This window comes from Notothenia rossii (assembly GCF_949606895.1).
Source record: "Notothenia rossii genome assembly, chromosome: 11".
Classification (NCBI taxonomy): Eukaryota; Metazoa; Chordata; class Actinopteri; order Perciformes; family Nototheniidae; genus Notothenia; species Notothenia rossii.
This window is the reverse complement of record NC_136910.1, coordinates 15,682,787-15,704,696: the sequence shown is the minus strand read 5'-3', so window position 1 is coordinate 15,704,696 and position 21,910 is coordinate 15,682,787. Positions and strand designations below refer to the sequence as shown.

At 41.2% G+C, this 21,910-nt stretch overlaps 2 protein-coding genes across 8 annotated transcripts in view; both read right to left on the bottom strand.

Moving 5' to 3' along the window:
• Window positions 1–585: 585 nt before the first annotated feature.
• Window positions 586–7,016, bottom strand: LOC307024448 (5-hydroxytryptamine receptor 3C-like). Its single transcript, XM_079658557.1, has 11 exons — window positions 6,949–7,016; window positions 5,292–5,532; window positions 4,359–4,519; window positions 4,238–4,282; window positions 4,003–4,112; window positions 3,435–3,604; window positions 3,190–3,350; window positions 2,294–2,504; window positions 2,049–2,207; window positions 1,771–1,856; window positions 586–1,310 (listed from the first exon to the last, which is right to left on the bottom strand). Exons 2-11 carry the CDS (start codon window positions 5,530–5,532, stop codon window positions 1,083–1,085), a joined length of 1,572 nt encoding a protein of 523 aa, XP_079514683.1. The 5' UTR covers window positions 6,949–7,016; the 3' UTR covers window positions 586–1,082.
• Window positions 7,017–9,130: 2,114 nt separating this feature from the next.
• The window catches only part of rnf157 (ring finger protein 157), a 33,527-nt gene continuing 20,747 nt past the window's right edge, over window positions 9,131–21,910 (bottom strand). For 2 of the 7 annotated variants that reach the window (XM_079658844.1, XM_079658848.1), the window contains exons 15-19: window positions 18,668–18,942; window positions 18,128–18,190; window positions 17,068–17,116; window positions 13,035–13,145; window positions 9,131–11,029 (exon numbers count right to left, since the gene is read on the bottom strand). In XM_079658844.1, coding sequence (XP_079514970.1) covers window positions 10,881–11,029; window positions 13,035–13,145; window positions 17,068–17,116; window positions 18,128–18,190; window positions 18,668–18,942 — 647 coding nt within the window. In that variant the 3' untranslated portion in view covers window positions 9,131–10,880. Of the gene's footprint in view, window positions 11,030–12,048; window positions 12,084–13,034; window positions 13,146–17,067; window positions 17,117–18,127; window positions 18,191–18,667; window positions 18,943–21,910 lie in introns of all 7 variants that reach the window. The other 5 variants (XM_079658847.1, XM_079658849.1, XM_079658845.1 and 2 more) reach the window with 5 other exon arrangements.

Here is a 21,910-nt window from a genome sequence, read left to right as displayed (position 1 = left end):
CGATGTGCTGAAACAATGTCCTGAGGGGACTTCTGAGCGATGAGTGTGCACATAATTTTGTCGGCTCTTATTATTTAACACCCTCCTTTCTGATTGCATTTATAACATAAAGGATATCAGGCTGGTGGGGACGGCCATGATTAGTTTAAAGTGTCGGAGTGACAGATGGGCTGTGAGGTAAAAGTAGACAAACAGGACATGGGAGTAAGATCCATTGCTCTGAGTTAAAAAAAAAAAGGATGTCCGTGATGGATGGAATTGGAGACTGTAAAGTCTCTCTTTATTCTCTTACATCGGTTGCCCTTGTGACTGTGGTGACTACATCGAGGTGCATCACCGGACACAGCTGCACTTTCATTAATACATTTAGGTAGTGAGTGACGTGGGGGTGGGGACAGGTGGGCAGAGGTTTGGTGACAGCAGGGCTAAAGAGGAACAGGGGAAACTAATTAGGGCGCAGCAGCCAATCAAAGAACGCTAAATACATCTGTGTATTTAGATTCAATTACTTTATTCTTTCCATTTTAAGACATTTACAGGTCCTAATAAACATCTATTATAGCTTACAAATTGATATTTCATTGTCGAATGCTGAGTCTCAATTTGCACATTTACTTTATGTACTGACATTTGCTGCTTTGAGTACACAAGTATGGCAAAATGCACTATGATGGTGCATTTATAATGGGCTACCAGTGAATGAAGCAAGTTATACATGTATCCAAATTGAGACACAGCTTATGATTCCAGAAGGTTTAAAGCAGCCATTGTTTGAATCAAAATTCAAAAATGTAGATTTTACTTTCACGCTTTCTTTAGTTTACAGCCCTATTTAAAGTCCATGCCTTAAACTGAGCAACTGGTAAAAATGTATTAAGCTTTTAACAACAGTATAATTCTTTGCGAGACACATTTACAGAATCATGTAACTTTACTTTCAAACTGGGAAAAGTCATCTAATTTGAACTACATAAAATAGATATGACAAAGTGATACTATAAATACAGAATGTGTGATTTTATAAGAGCACGACAATTGTGGAAATAAGGGTAAAACACAGAAATCTATGGTATTACAAAGTGTTATTTTTCTTGTCTGTTCCACTCGATGAAGAGGAGGGATAGAAACAGTGACACAGCAGTGAGATAGAAAAGGAAGAAAGCTCTGTTGATTCTTGCCGCCCATTGGCCGCACTTCCCCACTTGGTGTCTGCAGTTCAGGTGTAGATTCAGAGTGTGCTGCAGCTCCTTCAGCTCCTCCAGGATCAGCAGCAACACGTGAGACTCTCGCCACTGAATGCTGTTGTTAACCTGCAGGAGTCCCAGAGTCATGTTAGAGTGGTTTCATGGTAATGTACTACCAGCAGGGTGGACAAAGTGCATGTTATCACACAGGATAAACACAGGTTTAATAGTGTAATGTAAAACATGTGTTTTCATGATAATTTTAAGAAAACTGGATAGAGAAAATGGGAATGAATGCATTCCTCCATCCACTATTGTCAGAGTTGGTTTATTGGTATAAACAATGGTGTTGATTCTCCAGTTGGGTGCCATGGTTTTTTTATGTATCTATTTCATAAACATTTTCAGTTTCCTAATTGCTCCCACAGATCGGACATTTTCCTGTCATCAGTGGATCTTTAGGTCACAAGTTTTAGTATTAAAAGACATAAGATCCTGCATAGATGCAAGAGAAACTACATGATTATGTCCACTTGTCTTGATCATGATTACTTATTGCTTAATTTGATCAACTATAGTGCTTTACCACTTCAGCCACCGGCAGCAGCTCATGTTGTTTCTCACTGTCAGACACTTTGCAGATGCATGGACAGCAGTTTTCTCTTTTCTCCTCTAAAAAGAAAGTACAATTATTATGATGAAAAAACTGGAGAGTGTATGTCTTTGTGTTTGAAAAATGAATGTGATTTGTGTGAAAAGATATGATCAAAAGTATTATGTGATTTAAACTAACATCACTAGTAGAATTGTTTTCAAACTGTTAAGTTTGTGGATCACTCAATTATTTGGTTATCTGGGTCTTACCTGTGTTACAGTTATTGACTTTCTCCTGTTGTTCCTCCAAGTTGTTCTTCAGCCTGAGCTTCTCGTAGGAAGCAGAGTCTTTCTCCATGAGATACGTTACCAGAATCGTCTCCAGCAGGCTGAGCAGCATCATAGCAAAGATCACAATGCAGTAGGTCGCTGAAAGGATGAAACAGACAATAACAAGTAATGCTGTTTAATTCACAATCCAGTGAACAATACACCCTCAAAGTGTCAGTCAGTACCTATGAGAGGAGTCTTGTTGGACATGGAGGGAAGGATGTCATTCAGGATGAGCAGCAGGACGGAGATGGCCAGCAGCACGGTCACTTTGAAGCCCAGCTTCTCTCCTCGATGGTCTGCGATGAAGAAGGAGGCGATGTCCAGACTCAGGAAGAACAGGATGGGTAACAGGAAGTTGATGACGTGGAGGAGGGGCCTCCTCTTCATGGTGAACTAGGAAAAAGGGTCATGGTGATCAACAGGACATTTTGACATCTCTGGATTTAGAAATTCATCCTTGAGTCAAAGTGGACAATTCCAAATCTGATGAAATACCCTTTAAAGAGTTATCACAAAAAGGAGAATGGATGGACGAGACAAAAAACAACGTTAAAAAATGTGTAGCTGCTGCTGCTGCCTCTCAAGGCACTTGGATACTCACATAATTTTTACAGTAACTTGTTTTATGTAACTTGACAGTGTGAATAATGTCCCTGGTCAGAAATTCGTAAAACTGACTTGTGAATATTTGATGTCATTTACTTGTGCGCACAAAAACATAATTTAACCTATTCAAGAACACAAAATAGAAATAAATGCATTCACCCTTCTCACATCATACCTCCAGCTACATAGTGCATTATATAACCAATTAGCATCTCCTGTAATTACACCTACGCTCAATGTGTTCATATCGTATTAATCTAAGCATATGTTAATACGATTAACACTGTTCACACAGCTCATATTACATACAGTGTAGGCATATTCCTACCACTCATGGTTTATTTCAAATGACAATTTCTCTACATTTTCCTCTGTAAATACTGTCTCGGCTCGTCTGGTTATATGCTTACATTTGTCTCAGAGCCTACGATAGGACAACATTTTATATAATATATATTCTGTATAAACTCACAGTGTATATGAGCTGTTCCCACTGTTTAATGCCGAAGGTGAAGTTGTGGCTGGAGATGGACAGATCGAGGAACTCCCACTCCCCCTGAGACTTCATCACCTCTCGGGAAAACTGGGTGGCTCGAGACGCGTTGGAGAAAGGGAAGATACGGAGCTCATCAACTGAGGAGAGAGGGAGGGAGTACTTTTCAGAGAACAAGCCAAACAAAGTAACCCGAGGCAGCCACACACACTCCCCCTCCTCACCGCAGTGTATCGCAGACCCAATGGAGATGGTGCACTTCTGTGTGTCGAAGGGGAACTTATGGACGTCCATCCTGCAGGTGCTGACCACCCTCAGGTCCTCTTCACAGGTGACTGTCCCATCGTTCAACACGTACATGTACGGATTCAGAGGGGAGTCATCCTTTTGTATCCTGACACACAAACACAAGTCATGTTTGAAGAACTGTAAACTGTTCCAGATAAGCAGAGTGAATAGAGGATGAAGCTCCTTTACAGGTTAATGTGCTTGCTCTTCACAATAAAGAGAACTGGTGTGTACATTCATTATAGTGAGCACACAGGGTCTGTAGCATCAGCAAATATCAAAGTATTCAATTACAGAATGCACGTGAAGAAAGAAAAAACTCCCATTCTCTATCAAGAATTTCCATTCACTGCATTAAATACAATTATTCAAAATACTTTGCGCTAATTTTTTTACTTTGCTTTCTCAAACTTAAAGCCTGTTTTTGTGTCACTGCTTATGTCTTTCTTTTTTATTTCTCTATTCATAAGCACCAGTTTGAACCTGTGTGTGTTGTAGGCTCACATCTCATAGATGAACAGGTCTGGCATCCAGAGCATTTCTCTTGGAACTGAAATCGAATTTATTCCACAAAACTGATCGGGGTCCCATTTGATGCGTTCATTGTTCCACGTCTGCAGTAAATTAAAGGTGTATGACCAGAAAAATAAGACCGTTTTAATAAAACAACAGCTAACCAACCAGTGTTGCCTGAGGTGATCAGAAAGAGAGATTTTGCGTTTAAATAGTAAAAACTCACCATTGTTGCCCAGACGAAAGGAATAAAAGTTTGTGTCTTCTCAATCTGGGAATAACACACACACATAAGTCAGGACAGATCATATGCATGGCAACATTTAACAGGTGAATCATACACCTACCACAGCCAGGATGGCATAGAGGATGATGTCCAGCTGCACCACGGTTGGGTGTTTGTAGTTCAGCACGGGCCGGGTCAGTTTATACACGCCGCTATTGGTGGTGAGGTTCAGGTAGTCCACTACATCATGGTAACTGCACACTTTCTCAGAGGACGACCCGCCTGCAGTACAACGGAGAGCAGTTTGGTATTTAATCTTTCATCAAAAATAAATACGTTTTTTTCATATATATATATTTAATTTAATTTATAATTATTGATTGTTATTTGTTCATGTTTTTGCAATGTCTGTGTGTAGCAATTATTGTTGCTGATGATAAAAATGCTGGATGGACAAAAGTGTGTAATAAATATATGATAATACTGTGTAAATTGACCAGCAAATAATAAATGTACACTGTTGTGCAGTTATGGATATCTCTTCACCTCCCAACTCTTTTATTTAACAAACTGTTGATAATTCTGTAGTTACTTGTTGAGATAGCTTAAAGATTAAATTACACTTATATTCACTATTGAAATGTATGCTTCGATAAATAGAGTGCTTTTGGTTTCTTGGTTCATTAAGAAAATTACCTTCTTTAAATTAAGCATTATTTACTTCCTTTCAAGAACAGTATGTTATTTTTTTTCTAACAGCAAAGTTAAGAAAGAAACCAAATAAGTCATGGCTTTGAGTTTGACCAAAGTTGAACCTTTTTGCTTCAAGATTAACAATTAAAATGTCAGTATGATATGAAATGGCTTTGACCATAAGCACAGGCTCCACTTCCTCACAGTTTATATATCCGATACAAGCAGAGCTAGACTGATGGAGAATGTTATACTAAAGTTCATCATTTGACACTTTGATGTCAAATGAGGAAACAATAATATTTGAGAAACTTTTTGGAGGTAAAACACATAAACATGCTAATGCAGCACAAAGTCCTACCTGTGAAGACGATCAGGAGGAGAAAAGCAACGTGCATCATGTCTGCAGCCGTGTGTGTGCTCCTGCTATGAGACCAGAGACTTTGAGCGGACACGGGCTGGGCTGAAGGACTGACCCCTGCCTGAAGTGAAAAACCCCTCCCACAATGCAGCATCATCAGGTCTTGGTTTGAGCCTCGAGTCAGGTGAAATTGAAGGTAACAATAAACCACGGGGAAGGCATGTGTGGAGGATTCATCCATCTGAAAGGACACATAATGTGGATTTACAGAAATTTATTTGACACAGGTGACTAACGGATAGTTATGTGAGTGCACACAGTTGCAAAACAGATTTCTACTGCAACACTTGCAGAGCAGCCCACGTCAAATGAGAAAGTACAATTCAATTAGAGGGGAACTTGATAACCAGAAGGAAGTGGTAATTACATTCAGAACATTGCAGCCATTTAAAGCTACTTGTTCTAGTTGACTTCCCGCTGTCAGGCTCACCAAAGCATTAAAGCTGCTTTATTATTCATGGAAGATGTCTTATTTTGAAAAGTAAGTGACTTTGCAAATGCAAAAATGCTCATCTTAATGGACTGACGTTATTTCACTGAAGTTTATGAACAACTAATGATTTTCTTTTTCATTATTCAATATTTCTGAACAATAATAATGGGTTTTAAATCCCATTCAATGTTTATCCTATTTTTGTATTCCCTAAATGAATAATTATTGGTACATTATTGGATGAATTTTCTGTCAACTGAGTAGCAAACGAGTTCTGAAAATATTTTAATTTCTGATGATATTTTTGTTATGTTGCATGCAAACCTTATTGTTGCAATAAACTGAAAAAATGGCACACTGTATAGGAATAGTGAATTAAAACGAGAGACTAACTATAGTGTCTATCTCTAAATCTGAAGAACATGTAAAGTATTTAACCTTTGTGTTGTGTTCGAAAGCTGTTATCTTTCATGGTGTTCGCGGGTCAATGTTGACCCATGATTTATCTCAGTCCAAAACACTCCAAAAATAATTACTATCATCCAATATTGTTACATCATAACTTATTATGCATTTATAACCGTACAATCCTGTTGTCATTTTATTTGATGGCCCCAAAACACATTACACCACATATTGCACACGTGCATGTGTGTACTGTATTCAGGTTCAAGCGTTAGTGTCATAATCTTTGTGAAAGTTTGAGGTCCCGTGGGGGGAGGGGGGTCAGAGGAAGTGGAGACCAGGTGCATGTTGCGAAAAAAATTATTGTTACAGTGGATGAAGGGGTGGGGTGTCTAAAGTCAAAGATGAATCTTGATTGGGCCAAATATGACCCCGAGTCACCCACAACAATTCTGCTGGGACTCCCCAGACCCGAACATCAAATTATAGACTAGATAAGAGACCTTCCGATTTGGCTAAAATTGTAAAAAATCTGTTTTATATAGCTGCTGTGGAGGATATCATTAAGCCTTGTTCCGGTAGAAAAAAAAACTAGAGCGTAGTTATTATATAATTTGAACTTGAAACGGGTCAAGGGAGACCCGAACACAACATAAGGGCATGGTAATGGACATGTCTGTGTCATGTTTAAAGCTAATTTTGTTTGTACACTTGGGGGCAGTGCAACACAAATTAAACACAACAGCGACATATTATTACCTTTTGAAGTGAAAGAGTTGTTTGTGTAGGCCGGTTGGTGCTTAAGAGGAAGTTTACTGAAAACTGGTCTGCTGTGGCCTAATTCCACGCTTTTGAGAAGCATAGAGTGAAGAACAGTAGAGCTGCGGCTGTCAAACCGAAAAAAGGAGCTGCATGGTGCTCAAACAAGCTGAGGGGAAACTACAGGGTCAGAGATCGTTCTCTGTGAGTGGATCTTTTCACAATAAACACAGAGACATTCTCACGCCCATGCTCTATTGGTTACATAAACAGAGTCATTACTGCAGCTACAACAAACAGTTTCCATTGTTTTTCTTCTTGTTTTATACTGGGTTCTTTCTATTATGTGTTATGTCTGTGTCATTTTGAAAATAAAGTTTGGGAACTGAAAGTTGGATGAAAATTATGCAAATTAAGAGACACATTTTGTATAGAAGATACATCTGTGCAGGACAAACAGAGTATAATAGATATAAGGGAGGGGGGGAACTAAATAAACAATGTTAAATTGCAAATAAAGCTACGTAGGACAGATGTCTTTCCATCTTTGGGAAGGGTGGTGATTTCGAGTCCAAATAAGTTATTTTTACTAGTGACCAGGGTGGGAATTTCACGACGGCCACGACGGCCATGGCCGTCGTTGCCCCGCACTTTGGCCGTGATGCCCTGTGAAAAAAAATGCAATTCACGGCCAAAGTGGCCTTTGTGCCCCTGTCAAAAGTTCCAATGTAAACAACGCTAGTGAAGTCATACTAGTGCGCGCAGTAGGATAGTCCCGTGCCTGTGGATCAGAGCGATTGCTCTGCTGTGATTGTTCCGTCAGACATGCCGTGTAAACAACGCTAGTGAAGTCATATTGGTGCGCGCAGTAGGATAGTCCCGTGTCTGTGGATCAGAGCGATTGCTCTGCTGTGATTGTTCCGTCAGACATGCCTGTAGGGGCCCGACAGCCTCCTCCTCAGCCGCGGGAACAAATCTCGAAGTTGCTTTAAAAGCGTCAGAACAGTGTTTTCATAACTGCATTATGCTGCGTTCACAACGGACGCGATGCGAACATTCTCATCGCTCTAACCGCTGGAGTTTCACCGCGGCTGTCAACTGTGTTTACTCCTGTCAATCAAACAGGACGCGCTGGAGAGGGGGCGGGGCTTATTTCAATGTAAATACTGTGGAGGAAACCAACTACGACAAAATTAACCTATTTTACCCTGATTTAATTGTAATACATGTTTCAAAATGATGCTGAAGTAACTACATACTGATACCGGTTAGTAAAAAACATGAATTAATGCTTTGCCAAGTCTGCAGACAAGACGGCAAGCGAAAAACCTTTTAAAATGCGTGTTTTCTGAATGGATCAATCAGGCTAAACTAACCTGTAGCTGCTCCGTCCACGCTCACAACAACGTCCTAAAGACAGAATTAAAGCAGCGATTGTATTCGCCATGACAGTCTTTGTACATGTTTAACTTTTGTCCAGAGCTGTGAGCACACACACACACACACACACACACACACACACACACACACACACACACACACACACACACACACACACACACACACACAAACACACACACACACACACACACACACACAATGTATGTGCAGAGTTTGACCCTTGAAGGCTGTTTCTTCTGCTCTGAAATTGAATATATTTGTTACATATTAATATAATTTTAGATGTTTTGATTTGATTTTGTGAATGGGAGAAGTAGATGGAAAACATCCCAAACACTAATTATTGAAAGTAAAGTATTTTATTTTATATACGGTAATACTAAGGAGGCATAGGCCTATATGATGATATAATGTTTGACATTATTGATATTAAAACAGTGATTTGTTTTTCTTATCAGAAAGTGAAGTTATTTATTTTGTAAGCTCCAAATCCAAATGTTTCCCTCAATGGCCTTTGTGCCCTGGCATGTGGCCTTTGCGCCCTGAAAAAATGTGTGACACCAAAGGCCAAATGGCCTTGCCCCTAAAATGACGAAATTCCAAGCCTGCTAGTGACAAAATACAAATTGAGCTCATTGGTGGGAAAATGCTGCAGAGCTGAGTTTGAAAAATGATTGTATGAGGCAGAAAGGAATTTTCCATGGCAGGACAAATCCCAGAGCAAATAACTGCACAGATTGATGAATCTCCAACCATTTAAAATGAAATGACTCAGGGACTGTTTAGTTGCAAAAACTTTATTGTCCGTTTGATGTTTTCTTTGACATTTTCACCCATAGTTCTAGAAAAGTGGGGGTCTTGCAGATTTGGACCCATTCCTTTGATATCATACTGTGACTGGTGCCAGAGAACAGCTTCATCTACACATTCGATCTGTGATCACATGACTGGTTGCAGCTTGGATATACTAATGCAGTCCTCCTGACCTAACAGTCCGGGTCGAGGGAGTAGGGCTCCTGAAACCGATAACACTGCAGAGGGATATGGTCCGGCTTTATGTGTGTGCAGCGATCCATCATCCAGTCTTCTATATGGGTGCAGGCGGACCTAGACTAACATGCTTACTCTATCGCCTCATGCACCACAAAGTGTGTTGTCTAGGAAACAGATAATAGTGCATTAAATGTTGATATTGTCGCTTTTTCAGTTTTTTGTTATGCGAGTGTGTAAAACCTTAACACATTTTCACATGTTTTCATCCACATTCTAGTAAACGACACAGTGTTTTGCAACAAATTAAAATTACGGGAACGGAGAACATCGACAACTTGTGAGCTATACATTAAAGTTTTACAAAACAAACAGCTAAAGGCTTCACAAACGAGGAGAAAGGGGCTCGTAGAGATTATGTTAATATGAACAAAATGCCAGCTAACAGTGTGGCCTAAATCTCACGTTTAGGTTCTCAAATTCACCGTATCATGTTTTCCTCACAATAAATCCCTTCCCAATGGCAAAAAAAAGATTAAACATAGAATTAGACACATTGAAATGTCTGGATTTGAATGCAACGGGCCAGTTTGAACTGCACATGAGATGCAGCTCCGGCATCGGTATTGCTTGGTGGTTCTTGTTGGATTCCAGTTGCACTATGATAATACTGACATGCTTAGAGGGAGCTGAAGAAAGAGAGTTTGGTGCAGTTGGTGTGTTTGTGTTTATAGAACCAGCTTAGGGGTTCAAAGTTCACGTTGAATTCCAGTTGAGATGACAATTTAAATGTCATGTACTTTCCCCTTCTAAGAGATCAACGTTCATCGTCTTACATTCTGTGTTTTTTTCCTTTATTTTCAGTCCATTTCTGTTCATTTTGGCCGCCATTTCCTGGCTCCTCTGCCACCTTACAAGTCCAAGGCTGTTTGGAAAATAATGGCGGGAAAAGAGAAACATCTGCAGAGGTTGCATGCGAAGTGGAGACGGGCGCTCCCTGATCCGAAGAGACGAGTCAGCACGTTTTAGTTTGCCAAGGTAAGGTAGTCCGGTGTGTGCTGACTTTAAAGTAGTGTACAAACACTTGTTCAACATACAGTTTATAAGAGAGAAGAAGAAGTACATCAGTAATAAATCAGATTGCCGATCACAGTAGCCCCTGACTGTTTGGCTTGTAAGAGAGGAGAGGAAAGGAGAGGAGAGGAGCAGCATGTAATTTTTAGAGATAGTGTCAGAATACACAGCTCTCATTGGTTAGACCTACAGGTAATAAATAATAACATAGCAATGGGCTAAACACAACAAAAACGAAACAATAATGTTGAGCTAAAAGTGCACAGACGACATGTGATGCCCTTCTGTTCCTCTTTCCTCCTCTTTCTGCTCGGGAGGAGTTTAAGTGCCAGCAGCGACAATCAAGACAGTTGGTATAGGGGGGTGGGGGGGGTTCCCTGCAGGACAATATCCAGCAATGCAGCACTATGGCAGGGTAAGCTGAGACTGGACGGAGAAGTCTGTGTTTCCTTGTGTGTTAGAGTATGTTACACAATGAGTGGTCCGCGGCGGGGATGTTTGGGACTCTGGCCGTCCCGGTTCTCAGCCCCCTGCTCCTCCATGTTGATGTTGCTGGTGGAGGTGTGGTGGGCGGGGGGCTCCAAAACAGGCCTGTAGCCTCCGAGGTACATCAGACCTGAAGGAGAGAAGGAGACGAAGACACAGAAGAGGGTTATGTTGCAAAATTCAAACACACTGACAGGAATGTAAAACCCACCTTTATTGATCAATTAATACTTAAAGTAATGTCCCATACCAAACTGGCATAACATGCTGCTTTCAGCCTCTTAAATGTGGAGATGTCCTGCTTTTATATATTTTATATCATATTAAACATAATATATAACCTTGGACAAGAAGGACATCTTTCACTATTGATTGGTTAATCCTAAATATAATGGGCAGATTCATTGTTAACTCAAAGTATTGTTTGATGCAGCCTTACCTAGCAGAGTACTGTCTCACTATATTGTTTACTCATTTGGTTTATTATCATGCCAATACGTTTTCATCCAATTTCTTACATCTGCATTTTCAGGTTGAATTAAAAAACCTACCTTCCTTCTTTTTTTTTTTTAAATAGTGACGCAGTCAAGCAAACTTAATCTGACTGAAGTAGATGTAGGCTAAAGCCTTACTTTAATAGCCTTATTACACAGAGAAAATGCACTAAAACACACACAAATTATATACAAATGATGTTCAACTATGAATCCCTTTTCAACCCCACCGTGTCACACTGCAGTCCTCCAGGCCTGTAACTGTAGTTGGAGGCATCTCAAAGGCTCACCGACCAACAAGAACTGAATAACAGTGAATATCAGCCAGGGGATCAAATTAATTATTGATAGTTGTATGTCTCGACCACGGAGGATATGAATAATGAATAGCATCGGCAATGAAAGCTGCCTCAGCTCAACTATTACTGTGCAAATTGAAGGTATGAGAAAATATCATATAAGGTCTAGGCTGTGATGAGGAGAGATACATGCTGGACTAATAAAGAGAAACTGCATCAGAAGATATTTGATTACTGATTAAAACGGTATTGTGATGAACTGGTAAACACACAACAAGAGGATGATTGTTATGGTGCATGCAATCTACGAAGTATCCCCCTGGTGTCTGTTCTAGCATCTAGCCATAACTCCATACCTAGTCCTCAATGTGCACTGGGCACGACTCCTCATCTGTCCATCCAAAAGAAGGCGAAAGAAGGAAGAGAAAGACAAGGAGAGGAGAGAGATGGGGAAGAAAATGTCCAGGACAGCAAAAGATGTGAAGAATGACAGAGGGGAAAGGAAGAGAAACAAAGAGATAACAACACACTTTTACGACACAGAAAGAGAAAACATGTCACACCATCCACCATAAAGAACCAATGGGGGGTGTTAGGTTCAAGGGGGTGAAGGTAAATCAGGGTTTTGGAGTCTCAGCACTACCAGAAGGATGCAGAGCTAAAGGCTGTGAAGCAAGTTTGACCTCAACTGTTTAGAAAATAGTAAATCAACAAGAAAATTGGCACCTTTAGCTCTCATCGCAGCAACCTGCCGAGTGTTACAAAGCAGGGTGGAGGATAAGGAGAGGATGGAGGGAAGATGGAGGGCTGTGAGAATGAGTTGCAGATGTTTGGCGAAGCGGCTCGGAAGCTGGCAGACGCTGACATGAACTTCAAACTCTGGGATGGACCAGACTCTTAACTCTCTCACACTCAAACAGACTGTAAACACAGCATGCAGAAAGCTTTTTTCAGACACATAATAAGATACACGCACACACACAAACACAAGGGCTCTGGCTAAAGCAGGGGAAGAGTGCTCAGCTAACCGGTGCTGAAGAAGCAATGAAGCAACACAACACCAAATAGGGTAGGGATGAAGAGAAGAAGGAAGGCTCCAGATCTTCATGCTAAGCAGAGATGCTAGTCTTGGTCGCTAACTCCTGCTAATTAAAACACAATTTTCTTGTTTCTATGTAGTTTTATAATGCATTAGCATGTTAGCAAAGCAAGCTAATGTGTCAAAAAGCATTGCTTTTTACTCATGCACTCTTTCTCTCTTATTACCCTCCCCCTCATCTTCCTCACTCCCATGCCTAGTCCTCAGCTCTCATTGGTCCATGTTCGAGAGGTTGCCACTCACCGGCGAATCGGCTGTCGGGAGCCTGCTCATTATCCAATCCCAAAGAGGGCGTGTCACAGAGGGCGACGCCCTGATTGTTATTGGCCAACTCTGGACACCTGCTCCGCCCACCTGCAAGCGAGGGCAAAGGTCAAACAAGAGCAGCCAGGCACAGCAGGGGGGGAGTGGGGCAGGCAGGGAGAGGGAGGGGGGGGGGGGGGAGGGTGTCAAGAGTTGGAGGGGTGGAGGGGTGAGTTTGGCCATGCTGGAAAGGCATGAAGAAAATAATAAATTATAGAATATCTCTGCATTTTGCCACCAGTTATCTGACCTAAAGGTGAGGTCAAGCTTTTGGTGGTTTCAAATCGCATTGGCTCTGATCCTCAGTGTCTTTAGAATCATTTTTGAAGAATTTCTGCTTCATAAATTCTATGGGTGTTTCTCAATCTCAAGTAAAGCTGCTCCAGAGCCACTATTTCAAGCATACTACGTCATCGAGTGCTGCCGAAGTACTGTTCCAATGTCCAGCATACTTGGAATTCTACCGAGCCCGGCGTACTTCGTTTGGAGAAATTTCGAGGCTGCACATGTGAAGACTCCGCGGTCTTAAAATCCCCACAATGCTTTGCGCACAGACCAATTTCCCCAAATCTGTGGCAGAAAATGTAAGGCGGGGCCTCTCATATGACGCACACCTGCACACTTGCTCGCCTGTTCCACTCTTCGTTTTCCGAGGATAGGAATTATTCTTGCCTCGCTTCTGAAGCAAGACGCTCGGAAGACATGTGCTACCAAGCAAGCGTACTCGACATTGATAAACACCGTATGTGGGTGATCAGATACTTGCAAAGGGTGGTCTTTGGACAGAAAGACACATACAAAATGGAGAGGTTGTTGAAAAAAAAAAGAACTCATTTAGTAGAAGAGACTTGTGTCAGTTTTGTCTAAATGTGTTAAGGGCTGTTCTCCGGTTGTACAGTAATTTATTGGTTAATTACTCATTTTTTTCTGTGTGGCAGGATGTTTGAAAACAGTTGCCTAGTACCATGAAATGAAGTATTGTTTAAATGGATCTTCATAATAAAGAAATATATATCATGATTGAGGTTTTCATCCAAATCGCTCGCTTTTTGTAAAGAGATTTTGATTTATACTGATATGCACTTTAATTTACTGCACTCAAATGTAGCTTTCGTTGCCCACAATGTTCACTTTGTTTGAACTAAAAACTAGCCACACTGACGGTGAAGTGATTGGGAATAATTTAAAGAAATTAACAGACATTTTGGTATATACTCCATGCCTCGTTATCATTTTTAATAGTTTACCATTTTGATTTAAGGCCCCCAACATGTAGTCATATTTTCAACTTCTTTTGATTTTCTGATGAATGAGGTAAGCCGACAAAATTAGCTAGAAATATCCATATTTACATTAGCATTTTTAAGATTAGCATGTTACTGCCGTTCCCAGCATGGCCAGATAACAGATACTGACATGTTTCATCAAGTGCGTCATGCCTGCAGCAAGCCAGTGTGTGTGCGTGTGCGTGTGCGTGTGCGTGTGTGCTAATGAGGAAGAAGATGAACTGGATGATTGGCAGCTCAGCACAGAGACACAGGCAGGGCATAGAGAGGCTGTCTGGCCGCGCTGGTGCAAGATGCAAACATACATCCTACAGCGCGTGTGCACATTCACAGTCTGTCAGGCAGCTCAGGTCCGCTCGCCTCCTAAAGAACTCAAAGGTCATTCTGTATTTTACAGGAAGAGTGTTTCACGCTGGCCCCAGGAGTCACACACACACACACACACACACACACACACACACACACACACACACACACACACACACACACACACACACACACACACACACACACACACACACACACACACACACACACACACACACACACACACACACACACACACACACACACACACACACACACACACACACACACACACACACACACACACACACACACACACACACACACACACACGCTTTTAAATACACACGTTTCAAACGGTTTCAAAATGAAGGTGACCACGTCGTTTCTCTTCGAGTCTTACAGGTCAGGGTTTCACACTCTGTACACCACAACACTGACTTTAGCACTCCATCAAGCTCTCTTTCTTACACACAGACACCCATACACAGATGGAGCAAGAAGAAGCTTTGACATCATGATGCAGCGGCTTAAAAAAAGCAAATGATGCAGAGCTTTTGAAGGGCAAACACGTAAATGATGGTCTTTATACAGTAAATCCTCAAGCACACATGTAAGCTTTTTATACTGGATAATAAAGAGGTGCAAACCATGCAATAGCAAACCAGTAGCCTAGTGTGCAGCAGAACCTCATCTATGGTACACAGGAGGCCTGTAGGTGCTCATTTCCTTTTATGAATGAAAGAATGCTCCGATCGATGGGAATCAGCCGATATGTATTGCTAATAACCTGATTACCGGTCATTCAATTCAGCAGTAAGAAAACAATGATTGTAAATAAGCGGAAGCGTATGAATAAAAGTCACTCAAACAGACTTTTTACTGTCTGATCTGTCAGCTGTGAAACAACTCAGATGGAGGCTCACAGAGGCTGACCCCTCGATTCCACCGGGTCCGTCTCCGTCGCGTCACGGCTGCGCCGCGGTTTTGGTCCGGCCTCCTCCGGCGTCATACCCTACCGGGCGCGTTTCAGGAGCATTTCATTGGCGGAGCGTCTTGCCTGCCGGCTTGCAGTTTATGTTGATTTGGGCATATTTCCTGGACAGGCTACTTTGTACAGACAAAGTTAATAATAAATGTAATATTCCAGTTATAAACGACAAGAATCAAAGATGTGTTGTTGTATTTTAATGGTAAAAAAATGCATTCATCATAATCATAAATCATAATTATTCTATATATATAATTTACACAGTGCCTGTAAACCGGAGGAGAACGCTGGCATTTCTCCTCCTATTTGAAAGACTACGGAGGGATAGGGTCTGCAAAATTAGTTTATTTTGGAGATGGGCCGGATGCTCTGACCGTTCCACTTCCTGCCCGGCGCCTCTGCAGCGCCTCGCGTCACGTCGAAAATAGACTTGCATCCTATTTTGAGCAGAGCCCAGCGCCGAGACGCTTCTGGGACGCGTCTCAGCCGTAATGCGGCGCGTCTGGTGGAATAGCACCAATTGACTAGAGTGGCCGCGATCTTTGCGAACGCCACGGCGCAGCCGTAGCGGCCCGTCCACACAGCGGCGTGCGTTGAAGCTTGCCGGCGGGCGTGTCTGAAACTCGACCAACAACCAATCACATGAATCTCCCTCCCCTGACACGCAAGCAGCGGTTTGATTGGCTAGAGCTTGTACTGGCATATGATTCGATTGGCTGACGCTTCTGCAGAGGCTTCAAAAGTTGAACATTGCTCAACTTTTGCATCGAGCTTCCCACAATGCAGTTCGGCGAAAAGTGACGTCACCCCATTCAAAGTGAATGGTGAAGCTTTCAACGCACGCCGCTGTGTGGACGGGCCGTAACGCGCCGTAAGGCGGCCGTAACGCGACGCAGACGGACCCGGTGGAATCTAGGGGTGAGGTTAAGATTAAATAAATGGCATGAAAAGGACTAATTTCTGTTTCCTGATCTCTCCGACTCACTTCAAAGTAATTTTCCAATTTAAAACAGGATTTTTTGTGGATGAAAAAGCTTTCGTTCTTGCTCCCTTTACTGTGAAGTAGACCGAGGTTCTATTGCACACAAACTGTATGAGAGGCCATTCACCTCAGCTCAGATAATGCATGTTTTGGAGTTTTCAGCCAATATACCGTGCATTATAAAAGGGACTGCCCCAGTGCCCCATCTAGAGGACACGATCTGACATTGGATTCCTTTATTTTGAAGTTGTTTTCATTTCTCAGCCATGATTCATAAATATTCAGAGAAAGCAACGATAAGTTGAACCACTCAGTTCCTTATAGTTTGCATGAAAAGTTTCCTATTACAAAATGCAAAGGGAGGTGAGAGGGCAGGGGTGAAAGGTGAGGGATGGTCTCCATAGTTACCTTTCCCATTGGACGGGGAGGAGCAGTCCTCTTCAGTGACATCGTTCCCCTGGAGAAAACAGAGAGAGCTCAGTATTAGTATATATTTAATGTTGATATTCAAAATATAAATCAACATTATACGCTTCAGGTCTTTCTTTTTTTTTAAATTAGGCTACATGAATATTTTAGATAATATACTTTTAGTAAAATTGGGTTTTAGCAGTAATTGCATTTGATTGTTTCTGACTCTTCTGATATAAACAAAGTACAAATGTCAAGATTTATTGAAAAAAGATAAATGTTATAATTTCCAAAATTCAAAACATGTTTTTTATAAAACAAAAAAGCTTCAATCCATATTTGTTGGTGTTAAAGATTTTAAAAACAAAAAAGTGTCTTTTTGAAAAAATCCTGCAATCAAGACTTTTTTTAATCAAACGTAACAGTAAGTGCACTGTAGAGGACGTCAACACCATTTTAGTGTGAAAAGACAGAATTAACCGATGAACTATGTAACATATTATACTTATAGAGTGATATAAATACAATAATAAATTCAGCTTTGTTTAAAAAATAAATAAGTAATTGATCTGAACATTGCTTTAAATTTAGCCACTAAAGAACTTTTGATGAAAGCTGCCACATCTCAAAAGACTTTGTAGTCAATGTACTGGGAAAAGTACTAAATGGGACTCCAGTCTGCATGGGTTGTTGGGTCATCTGACTAGTTTTATGGAATCTCCAGTTGACTATACTCATAGGCACCACTTAAAATAAAATAAAAAGCAATAAACATACGTGCTACTCTTGGCTCACAGAGAGCCACGTCTTTCCTGCACATCCCTATCTGTCTCCGAGTCTGTATCTGAACCTCCTGCATCTGTTTATCCTCACCCTCTTCTATACCAGGTGTAACATCATCATCTCTCTCTTCATCCAAGAGCTCCAAATCTGAATATCCCTGAACTAAAGAGCTGTTATTTAAAAACACAAATTATTTAACTACTTTCAGAACTAATTATATTATTCATAACATGTTTAAAACACAAGCACAATGGCCCACCAGTGTCTCACTCACCTCTGAGTCCTGCTCCTCCACAGCCACTGAGTAGTTTTGTTCCTTTGGCTCCTGGGAAAACTCCTGAATGAAAGACACAAAGGAAACCAAAGTGTTAAAGGTCCCCTATTATACAGTTTTTCATCAATATATTACAGGTCTCAGATATATACAAAACATTTCTCTGAAGTGTTTGGCTCGAAATACCAAACAGATCATTGTAGCATCCCATAATCCCCTCTGTTTCAAAAGTACTTACTTAGATATTTGGTTAAAAATAACACAATGGTGGTCTAGGAGGAGATTCAGGTGATAATGGGGTGTTACCTTGGTTGGTTATTGACTAATGGTTACGCAAGCCAAAAAATCGTTATGACATCATAAAGTGGCCAAAATCTGATCATCTCATTTTCAGACAGGTTTTTATATAAATGGATCAGGACAAAAAGTGAGCAAATATTTTTTCCTGAAACTTTCAGAATCTCGATTTTGCATAATAGGTCCCCTTTAAATAGATGTCAGGATGGAACAGCGTATTCTCTTCCCTCCCTGGATTCTCACCCCGTCCTGCTGCGACGGTCCTCGGCTCTCCATGGGGGCGTCCTGGTTCTCGTCCCCCTCGGCGTCTCCACCCTCGTCCCCCCCGGGCTCGCCTTCTGCCCCCGCCAGGTAGGACCCTGACATGGAGGACATGGTGTCAGTGCTGATGTGGGAGTGCTGCGAGTGGGACGAGGCCATGGACATCACTGACTGGACCAGGCTGGTGCTCACTGGGTCTGACAGACAGACGGACACACACATCACGTTCGGGCTCCGGCTCCGAGGACTTGTTTCCTCTGGTTGCCGGGTAACATTCCCACCATAAAAATAAAAAAAAGTAATAATCTTACCTTCAGACCCTATTGGAGGTTCTGGCCATCTGTTTTTTTAAGTGAGCACCTTGAACAACCATCTTATTGTGCTTCCCTCTGTATTTTGTTTCATTACATTTTTCATGAAGTAGTGAATATTTGAAACCAGAGTATTCCAATTTATTTTGAGTAAATCAATTCGACAGCTATGTCAGAGACACAGGATGGACTACACATGGATTCACCATGTTGGTCACTTTATGGAACCTTTTGTTCCAGCTGGAATAACACCCTTCCTGTTTTGTGCCAAAAAGCCATTTAGCAGAATTCCCATAAAAGCAGATCCAGTGGCACAGACGTTAAGTGCTTATTATTTATTTATGTTAAAATGCTTGATGCAGCGCCTGGAGGGTTGCTTTTTTTCCTCCTCAGCCTCGGTCACAACATGAAGGGGGAAATGTTTATAGACTACTCTGATGCCTTGTTGATGTTGACACAATAATGTTACTAGGTCCAAGCAGGTGATTGCAGTTAAGGCTTTTACATAAACGTGAAGACATGAGTCTTACATGTAAAATCACATTTATGTAATATGATGAATGTTTGAAAGAGGCTTAAATACAGAATGAGCTCATGAGCCCCGAGATACTTTTATCTCTTTTTTGTTGTTGTTTCTGTTTGTCTCACTGAATATCTGATGATTTTAATAGTTTTATTAACTTATTAACTGATCGACATCAGAGATGAAAAATATCATCCCTGTGTTTTTTTATATTGTAAACTGTATTTAAGTTATGTGCGGGCATGTATGCATGTTGGAATGGATGTGTGAGCATATGTTTATGTGTGTATATGTTTATATAGATACAGTGGGGGGGGAAAGTATTTAGTCAGCCACCAATTGTGCAAGTTCTCCCACTTAAAAATATGAGAGAGGCCTGTAATTGTCATCCTAGGTATACCTCAACTATGAGAGACAAAATTAGAAAAAAAAATCCAGAAAATCACATCACTGATTTTTAAAGACTTTATTTGCAAATTATGGTGGAAAATAAGTATTTGGTCAATAACAAACGTTCATCTCGATACTTTGTTATATACCCTTTGTTGGCAATGACAGAGGTCAAACGTTTTCTGTAAGTCTTCACAAGGTTTTCACACACTGTTGCTGGTATTTGGCCCATTCCTCCATGCAGATCTCCTCTAGAGCAGTGATGTTTTGGGGCTGTCGCTGGGCAACACAGACTTTCAACTCCCTCCAAAGATTTTCTATGGGGTTGAGATCTGGAGACTGGCTAGGCCACTCCAGGACCTTGAAATGCTTCTTACGAAGCAACTCCTTCGTTGTCCGGGCGGTGTGTTTGGGATCATTGTCATGCTGAAAGACCCAGCCACATTTCATCTTCAATGCCCTTGCTGATGGAAGGAGGTTGTCACTCAAAATCTCACGATACATAGCCCCATTCATTCTTTCCTTTACAGAGATCAGTCGTCCTGGTCCCTTTGCAGAAAAACAGCCCCAAAGCATGATGTTTCCACCCCCATGTTTCACAGTAGGTATGGTGTTCTTTGGATGCAACTCAGCATTCTTTCTCCTCCAAACACCTCTAGTTGAGTTTTTACCAAAAAGTTATATTTTGGTTTCATCATACCATATGACATTCTCCCAATCCTCTTCTGGATCATCTAAATGCTCTCTAGCAAACTTCAGACGGGCCTGGACATGTACTGGCTTAAGCAGGGGGACACGTCTGGCACTGCAGGATTTGAGTCCCAGGCGGCGTAGTGTTTTACTGATGGTAGCCTTTGTTACTTTGGTCCCAGCTCTCTGCAGGTCATTGACTAGGTCCCCCCGTGTGGTTCTGGGATTTTTGCTCACCGTTCTTGTGATCATTTTGACCCAACGGGGTGAGATCTTGCGTGGAGCCCCAGATCGAGGGAGATTATCAGTGGTCTTGTATGTCTTCCATTTTCTAATAATTGCTCCCACAGTTGATTTCTTCACACCAAGCTGCTTACCTATTGCAGATTCAGTCTTCCCAGCCTGGTGCAGGTCTACAATTTTGTTTCTGGTGTCCTTTGACAGCTCTTTGGTCTTGGCCAGAGTGGAGTTTGGAGTGTGACTGTTTGAGGTTGTGGACAGGTGTCTTTTATACTGATAACGAGTTCAAACAGGTGCCATTAATACAGTTAACGAGTGGAGGACAGAGGAGGCTCTTAAAGAAGAAGTTGCAGGTCTGTGAGAGCCAGAAATCTTGTTTGTTTGTAGGTGACCAAATATTTATTTTCCACCATAATTTGCAAATAAATTCTTTAAAAATCAAACAATGTGATTTTCTGGATTTTTGTTTCTCCTTTTGTCTCTCATAGTTGAGGTATACCTAGGATGAAAATTACAGGCCTCTCTCCTCTTTTTAAGTGGCAGAACTTGCACAATTGGTGGCTGACTAAATACTTTTTTGCCCCACTGTATATATTTATTTGTTTTATGTGGAAATGCACTGCGAGGATTGCTTTTTTACATTTTGTTGTACCTGATGCGATGACAATAAAGAAATTCTATTCTATTCTATTTTCTTTTCTTTTGATCAGCGTGTGTCTTGTTATTTAAACATTGCTGTGAGGTTTTTGTAAGACTACTATATCAGACTCATTATTCTTTGACATTAAGAAGGATTATTTATTTGATTTTAATGTGTACATGTACAAGGACAGGAACGCAGCATAAAGCAATTCCACATACTACAGCATTATTATATTGCTGCTTGTTTAAAAGGCCAGTTGGTTTATGTTCATGACGCCACCAAGCCTATATCAGTTTTAATGTTGGTGTCATTATCTAAATCAGGGATGGGCAACTTGGATGGTGGTGGGGGCCACATCATTTATGTACTGGCCACCAGGGGGCCGCAGATTCACTTGGAACACACACGCACAAATTCCATGTATTGTA

Bases quoted from the DNA above. Each gene is read 5' to 3' on its own strand.
- LOC307024448 (XM_079658557.1), bottom strand. From the start codon at position 5,532: ATGGATGAATCCTCCACACATGCCTTCCCCGTGGTTTATTGTTACCTT. The intron at 4,113-4,237 runs GTGAGTTTTTAC...AATTTACTGCAG, and splicing joins CTTTCGTCTGGGCAACAATG to ACGTGGAACAATGAACGCAT. The intron at 2,208-2,293 runs GTACTGACTGAC...TCATCCTTTCAG, and splicing joins CAACAAGACTCCTCTCATAG to CGACCTACTGCATTGTGATC.